This window comes from Xyrauchen texanus, chromosome 2 (genome assembly GCF_025860055.1).
Source record: "Xyrauchen texanus isolate HMW12.3.18 chromosome 2, RBS_HiC_50CHRs, whole genome shotgun sequence".
In the NCBI taxonomy this organism is placed as follows: Eukaryota; Metazoa; Chordata; class Actinopteri; order Cypriniformes; family Catostomidae; genus Xyrauchen; species Xyrauchen texanus.
In genome coordinates, this window is record NC_068277.1 from 3,310,489 (window position 1) to 3,318,964 (window position 8,476).

At 37.8% G+C, this 8,476-nt stretch overlaps 2 protein-coding genes across 2 annotated transcripts in view; both read left to right on the forward strand.

The window, feature by feature from the left end:
• The window catches only part of LOC127617262 (ubiquitin carboxyl-terminal hydrolase CYLD-like), a 24,329-nt gene extending 23,873 nt beyond the window's left edge, over positions 1-456 (forward strand). Inside the window, exon 16 of the mRNA XM_052089209.1 lies at positions 101-456. Coding sequence (XP_051945169.1) covers positions 101-285 — 185 coding nt within the window. The 3' untranslated portion in view covers positions 286-456. The remainder of the gene's footprint in view (positions 1-100) is intronic.
• Positions 457-2,383: 1,927 nt separating this feature from the next.
• On the forward strand, positions 2,384-7,130 carry emc4 (ER membrane protein complex subunit 4). The gene is made up of 6 exons (XM_052089378.1): positions 2,384-2,544; positions 3,087-3,219; positions 3,527-3,641; positions 6,303-6,456; positions 6,566-6,726; positions 6,808-7,130. The coding sequence occupies exons 2-6, from the start codon at positions 3,116-3,118 to the stop codon at positions 6,841-6,843; spliced, it is 570 nt and encodes a 189-aa protein (XP_051945338.1). The 5' UTR covers positions 2,384-2,544; positions 3,087-3,115; the 3' UTR covers positions 6,844-7,130.
• Positions 7,131-8,476: the final 1,346 nt, after the last annotated feature.

Below are 8,476 nucleotides of genomic sequence, written 5' to 3' on the forward strand. Positions count from 1 at the left end.
GGGTGAAAGATTACGAAGATAAACCTTTTTTTCTTTGGAATTAAGTGCACCAATAAATTCTTCTAAATCACACCTGATAATTGTTGTTTGTGTTTTTCAGGAGAAGAGAATGGCTTTAATGTCCCGCAGGTGAGGGCGTGTCCTGAGGTGGGCCGTTACTTGAGTCTGACTGTAGACGAGATCTCTCGACTGGACACCACATCTCTCAGAGACCCCGTACGACGATTACTGTGTGATGCATATATGTGCCTTTATCACTGTCCAGAACTGAGCTTGTACAAATAACACACTTTTCATATTTTTGCACCTTTACATTCATATCAGTTTTTTTTTTTTTGCTTGACTATATTTCACAATGCAATATACAAATTAGTATTTGATTGTAAATATATTTTGTTGTAAAAGATACTTTTTTATCAAATATATATATACATAAACTGTATATTTGTGCTTGTGTTGTTTTCTTGTCCGATCCACAGTTTCATGACATTCAACACACTCTAATAATCAATAATACTCATTTCAATGTTTTTATTAATAGCAGTATGTAATATTTCTGTTTTATTTACATTTATATAAATACATGTTATTAAAATAACATGTCAATTTTATATATATATATATATATATAAATACCTTGACTTTGTTTTCCTTATTTTGCCACAACTGTGGAGGTATTCTTGGGGTCATTGCATATTTGTTTCATCAGATCAGAGGACATTTCTCCAGAAAGTCAGATCTTTGTCCCCATGTGCACCTGCAAACTGTAGTCTGGCTTGTTTATGGTGGTTTTGGAGCAGTGGCTTCTTCCTTGCTGAGCAGCCTTTCAGGTGATGTCCATATAGGACTCGTTTTGCTGTGGATCTAGATACTCGTCCACCTGTTTCCTCCAGCATCTTCACAAGGTCCTTTCTGTTGTTCTGGGATTGATTTGCACTTTTCACACAAACTACGTTCATCTCTAGGAGACAGAATGCGTCTCCTTCCTGAGCGGTGTGATGACTGTGTGGTCACATGGTGTTTATACTTGTGTACTATTGTTTGTACAGATGAACGTGGCACCTTCAGGGGTTTGGAAATTGCTCCCAAAGATGAACCAGACTTGTGGAGGTCCACAGTTATGTTTCTGAGGTCTTGTCTGATTTCTTTTGATTTTCTCATGATGTCAAGCAAAGAGACACTGAGTTTGAAGGCCTTAAAATGCATCCACAGGTACACCTCTAATTCAGTAAACCTCCTATCAGAAGCTAATTGGCTAATTTTCTTAAGGCTTGATATAATTTTCTGGAATTTTCCAAGCTGTTTAAAGTCACAGTTAACTCAGTGTATGTAAACTTCTGACCCACTGGAATTGTGATTATAGTCAATTAAAAGTGAAACAATCGGTCTGTAAACAATTTTTGGAAAAAATGTGTGTTATGCACAATGTGGATATCCTAAAAGACTTGCCTAATATATATAACATTATAAAACTAAAGTCATCAAAACATAAACATTTTTACCATTAAATCTCAAGCAATGTAAAGTCTAACTTTTATAAATTTTTGAAAGGTGCTGTAAGCTACTTTTTCATGAAAAGGTATTCAAAATTGTTCCTATTCCCTGAAAGGTTTTAAAAAATAAATATTGTGAGATATCTCACCGGTCTCTCTGACAACTCTAGACTCTGTAAACAACAAACATAAATGTGTCAGCAGACAATGACACTTTCTGCCTTTATTCTCATAGTTATTGAGGCATAATGCCATTTTTATGCCATGTTGTTCATGACAAATGCCAGATGAGGGCGCTATTTTGCTACTGTTGTTTTCAACAACCATTTCTGCTCTCAATAAAGCTCATAAGGTAAGTTTGGGGTTTTGGAAAGAGGGGGCGTGGCTAATCGTCTCAGTCTCTTTGCTTACAGCACCTTTAAGCTTAGGGAGGGATTAATAAAACTTAAAAAATGTAACCTATTTTTTTTAGATGTTGTTTAAAAAAAATACGTATTTATTGCAAACAAGAACTATTGCAAATATATATATATATATATATATATATATATATATATATATATATATATATATATATATATATAGTAGTAAAAAAAAATTAATGATGCCCAGGGGATACATTAAGACTCTATCCAACTTTGTTGGATATTAAACAATGTTTTTTTTATCGGATGAGCAGAAGTTGGACCAAAAACACACTAAGGACAACTGCACAATAAAATGAGACTGTCTCTGGATGAAATAGGGCAGAATGCACAACAAGCATCAATATCATAATTAAATGTACTTTCTATATAATAGTTATAGGGATTGTATTATTTTATTCCTTCAGGACGACACAATACAAGCCCGTTTGTGACGTCATATATTCAGGCCGGAAGTGTTGTCAGCATTGCGTCATCAGCAGCGCCTGTGAGGAGGAGAGCAGCGATCATTCAGTTATTTGCTTCATCTATAAATTGGAATTAGAATTATATTTAACTGCGGTATAAAAACACTGTTAGATCAGCGCGTGTGATCGGACTGACTGCTGATTGGGAAGTGTTTAAAGGTGAGACGATCTGACGATGTTTATGAAACAAACATTCAAATCAGCTGATGAATCGAATGAAAGATTCATATAAATATAAAACACTTTCAGCATATATATGATATTTGAAATATCACTACAGTGTTTATTGCACGCTTTTATGGAAACAAGCATTTCTTAGAATAAAAAAAAAATTGAGACATTTTGACAGCGTATTATTACAGTATTATAATATTAAACAGTAATTAATTAAACATGTATTGTTTGTGCATAGTTTATAAAACTCAAATCTGCATTTAGCTAATGATAGACTTCTGTGGTCCATTGATTAAATAACACTTTACAAATTAAACTTACTTCATCTAATTTGATTCATTTATATTTTATTAGGAACCTGATGGACATAAACCAAAACATTATTCTTAACAAATGCATATGTCTGCCTCACATTATGAAACACTCGAGTTTAAAACAAAAACTCAAAACAGTCAGTTTAATTCTATATTTGCTGTTCATAAATGTTGAGTGTAATGACAGAAATGGCTCATGATGTATTTGTTCAGGTGGACTGACAGTTGAGAGATCCAGCAGTATGGCGTCAACGAGCGGTCAGGGGGGCGGGGCTCTATCCACGAGAGGCGGAGCTACAACCAAGAGAATGAAATGGGCTTTAGAACTGAGTCTAGGCAACAGCAGGTACAACATCACATATGATGACACACTGAACATTGTGTTGTCTTTTACTCACCCTCATGTTCTTCCAATCCTGTATGACTTTCATATGGAGCAAGATTTTTAGTGAATAACAACTTAAATTTCAGTTCTATACACAAAGTTTTCATATAGCTTGTAAGACTTGGAATAGACCTCATCATGAGTCATATGGGCAACTTTTATCAGACTTTTATGTTGTTTTTTTGTCCTGACAGTTTGAATTGCTTACAAAATAGTAACTGTTAAAAACCCATTTTCCTCATCTGCCTCTGTGTTTTTCTCTGTACAGGAATCGTGGTGACCGGCAGAGTAAAGAAGGTGATGTCATGTATCCTGTGGGATTTTCAGATAAACCCGTCCCGGACACGAGCGTACAGGAGGCCGACCGAAACCTGGTGGAGAAGGTGACGTATCTGAAACAATGATAACACACTGTCAGAGATTCAAGAAACACAACCAGATACAGTTGAAGTCAGAATAAACTTCTGACTTCAACTGTATCTGGTTGTGTTTCTTGAATCTCTGACACATACACTTAAGTTGAAGTCATTAAAAAACATTTTTAACTACTCCACTGATTTAATATTAGCAAACTATAGTTTAGGACATCTACTTTGTGCATGATACGAGTAATATTTCCATTAATTGTTTACAGACCGATTGTTTCACTTTTAATTGACTATAATTACAATTCCAGTGGGTCAGAAGTTTACATACACTGAGTTAACTGTGACTTTAAGCAGCTTGGAAAATTCCAGAAAATTATATCAAGCCTTAAGAAAATTAGCCAATTAGCTTCTGATAGGAGGTTTACTGAATTAGAGGTGTACCTGTGGATGCATTTTAAGGCCTTCAAACTCAGTGTCTCTTTGCTTGACATCATGAGAAAATCAAAAGAAATCAGACAAGACCTCAGAAACATAATTGTGCACTTCCACAAGTCTGGTTCATCTTTGGGAGCAATTTCCAAACCCCTGAAGGCACCACGTTCATCTGTACAATCAATAGTACACAAGTATAAACACCATGTGACCACACAGCCATCATACCACTCAGGAAGGAGACGCATTCTGTCTCCTAGAGATGAATGTAGTTTGTGTGAAAAGTGCAAATCAATCCCAGAACAACAGCAAAGGACCTTGTGAAGATGCTGGAGGAAACAGGTGGACGAGTATCTATATCCACAGTAAAACCAGTCCTATATGGACATCACCTGAAAGGCTCAGCAAGGAAGAAGCCGCTGCTCCAAAACCACCATAAAAAAAGCCAGAATACAGTTTGCAAGTGCACATGGGGACAAAGATCTGACTTTCTGGAGAAATGTCCTCTGATCTGATGAAACACATATTGAACTGTTTGGTCATAATGACCATCGTTATGTTTGGAGGAAAAAGGGTGAGCTTGCAAGCCGAAGAACACCATCCCAACCGTGAAGCATGGGGGTGCAGCATCATGTTGTGGGGGTGCTGCAGGAGGGACTGGTGCACTTCACAAAATAGATGATGACATCATGAGGAAGGAACATTATGTGGATATATTAAAGAAACATCTCAAGACATCAGACATGAAGTTAAAGTTCATCACAAATGGGTCTTCCAAATGGACAATGACCCCAAGCACACCTCCAGAGTTGTGTCAAAATGGCTTAAGAACAACAAAGTCAAGGTATCGGAGGGGCATCACAAAGTCCTGACCTCAATCCAATAGTAAAGTTGTGGGCAGAACTGAAAAAGCGTGTGTGATTAAGGAGGCCGACAAACCTGACTCAGTATATTTTGATACCTGACCAGTTTTGTCTGGAGGAATGGGACAAAATTCCAGCAGCTTATTGTAAGAAGCTTCTGGAAGGATCCCCAAAACATTTGACCCAAGTTAAACTATTTAAAGGCAATGCTGTGAAATATTAACAGTGTTTGTAAACTTCTGACCCACTGGGAATGTGATGAAATAAATAAAAGCAGAAATACATAATTCTCTACTATTACTGTGATATTTCGCATTCTTTTTATTTTTTTTTTGTTTATCCCCATTTCTCCCAATTTGGAATACCCAATTTCCACTACTTAGTAGTTCCTCGTTGTGGCGCGGTTACTCACCTCAATCTGGGTGGTGGAGGAGAAGTCTCAGTTGAAGCTGCTTCTGAGACCGTCAATCCACGCATCTTATCATGTGGCTCTTTGTGCATGACATCGCGGAGACTCACAGCATGTGGAAACGTGCCCCATTGAGAGCGAGAACCACTAATCGTGACCCCATAGTGATACCCTCCCTAGCAACCGGGCCAATTTGGTGGCTTAGGAGACCTGGCTGGAGTCACTTATCACGCCCTAGATTCAAACTTGCAACTCCAGGTGTGATAGTCAGCAGCGATATTTGCTGAGATACCCAGATCCTGTGAACCGATTCTTTGAATCTACAGCGTGACCAGCATTGCGGGATTCTTGATCAAATGGCACTTATAAACTGGCTCTTTTGTTTCTACAGCTTGATCAGTGTAGCCCGGTTCTCAATCAAACGACTCTTATGAGCCAGTTATTTTGAATCTACAGCTCTATCAGTGTTGCCTAATTCCTGATCAAATGACTCTTATGAACCGGTTCTTTTGAATCTACAGAACGCACAGTGTAGCCCAATTCTCGATCAAACGACTCTTATGAACTGATTCTTTTGAATCTACAGAACGCACAGTGTAGCCCGATTCTCGATCAAACGACTCTTATGAACAGGTTCTTTTGAATCTACAGAACGAACAGTGTAGCCTGATTCTCAATCAAACGACTCTTATGAACAGATTCTTTTGAAGCTACAACACAACCAGTGAAGCAGATTCTCAATCAAACGACTCTTATGAACCGATTCTTTGTACAGCGCTACCATGACTCTTACGATCTGGTTCATTTGAATCCATAGCACGAATCATACAGCGTGAGTAGTGTAGTCCAGTTCCTGAACGAATAACTCTTATGAGTTCCACACAATTCTGATCCCTAGTAAAAAGTTCATTAAAATGTGAGCGTGGATTATAATCATGAATGTCTGTCCTTGTGTTTTCTGACTCTCTGTAGAGATGTTGGGACGTGGCTTTAGGACCGCTGAAGCAGATCCCCATGAACCTGTTCATCATGTATATGTCTGGAAACACCATCTCCATCTTCCCCATCATGATGGTGTGTATGATGGCCTGGAGACCCATTCAAGCGCTCATGTCCATGTCAGCCAGTGAGTCACTACACGAGTCCTTCCATTCCTGATGCAGTGAAGAGCTTTTATTATTATTATTTATGACTACAATACAGAATTCCAATGAGTGTGGGTTTTTGTCTGAAAGCGTTCAAGTTGTTGGAGAGCTCCAGTCAGCAGTGGCTGCAGGGTTTGGTTTATCTCATCGGTAACCTGCTCGGATCGGCATTGGCCATCTACAAGTGTCAGTCCATGGGGCTCCTCCCAACACACTCATCTGATTGGCTGGCTTTCATCGAACCACCCCAGGTACATGAATCTGTATTTGTGTGTTTTAAATGAAAATAGATGTCTATTCTGATGTCTCACAGCTGTTTATTTTCTCCACAGAGACTGGAGATCATGGGTGGAGGAATGGTCATGTGAAACACACACTCACAAACGCTGAATATTTTTAATCACACATGCTGATAATTAAGTTATACGTCATTAATTATGTTAACGGTGATCTTTTGTGTTTTGAACTTTTGCTCTGTTCAATAATATGCTTCATTAATAAAGTAATATTCCTGTTGTGCTTTTTGAACTCAAAAAAAAAAGATTCCCGCGTTCTGCATCCAAACAGCTTGATTGGGATAAATCGGCGTAAATTAAAGTCAGTCCAATAAATAAATGATTTATAAGTACTTGATGTCTATATGAAATGTCATTGTTTTTATGGTCTCATTACCGTAATGAGAACTGCGTGATTATCTGCTTATAAACAAAACAAATTTTAAAAATATGTGTAAATTTCTGCATGCCAAATATAATTAGTGGTCCAAGCATCAACTGAAACTACTTTTTGAACTTTGCAGTTGGTTTAATGTCCATGTAATTTGGTGCATCTCATCCAGAGTCTGTCCTGCCAATTAGTTTTGTGTTTGTTTGGCCTCGGCCTCTTTTCACTAATTGGCCAATATCTTCTGATGGCAAAGTCCAATCCTAACAAAACTGTGTGTTCTTTGATGAGACAACGTTTTGAGGACACGCACCAAATTTCATACAATTCTGCTTATAGTTGACGAAAATATCAGCTACCATTTTATTGACATATTTAAAAGACAGTGCAATTCAATATTCCATGTGTGCCTAGACAAGTGCCACTTTTTCACTCGTTATGTTCCTGTTTTATGCTGGTTGAATATGGATTGCACATGTTCTTGGCAGGTTTCATGATATTCATCTATTTAAAATAAAAATATCAGTGTTTAGGAGAATAACATGAGCTGTTTCCTCTGGATATTGGAACACAATCGCCTCTGATTTGCAAATATTGTAGGACGCTATATCAGAGTTCTTAAGATTGAAATGAGTTTCCTGATTAAAGCTTTGCTGATTATTTCACAACGATAGAGACTAAAATAGAAGGGAACAATGTTGTTGTGTTTCCAAGCATTACACAACCATGAGTCTTGATTTACTAGTTCAGCAACATGTTTAGTGTTCCTCAAACAGCAGAACAAACATCTTAAAGAGGTCCCACTGACTGGCAGATGTGTATATAAAACAAGAGATAACCTGCTCCGGTCATTTACAATATTTATAGGTTTATTTCATATCTCTGAAGCAGATCTTTGTCCCTATAAAATAGTACTCTTGGTATTTCTGTCGCTCGTTACACAAGGGTGCGTTTGTCTCGTTTCTCCGCCCAGAAAACGACTATTACAGCGTCCCGTTTCTGTGAAACATCCAACCTGATTGACAGGTTTCACTCTACACAGCAGACATTGTCTTAAGAGAAGTTTACAAAATGTTCTCTTAAGTTCAGAAGTGGTCTGGACGTTTCTCGGATGCAGTTATCTTTAAAGAGTCAAGAACTGGTTCAGAAGTGGCTTAAAGCGTTTCTTTTATAAAATCTCTGAGGTTTTGTGTGAGTGACGAACTGTTCGCTCAATACAAGTTTATCTCTATGATCGACAACATTTGTAGCATAAAGTTGATTGCCACAAACATGGGTGGACTGGGAAGAGAAATCGGCCTGGAAGTTGTTGTGTGGGGGGTTCAGGGGAGTTGGGAA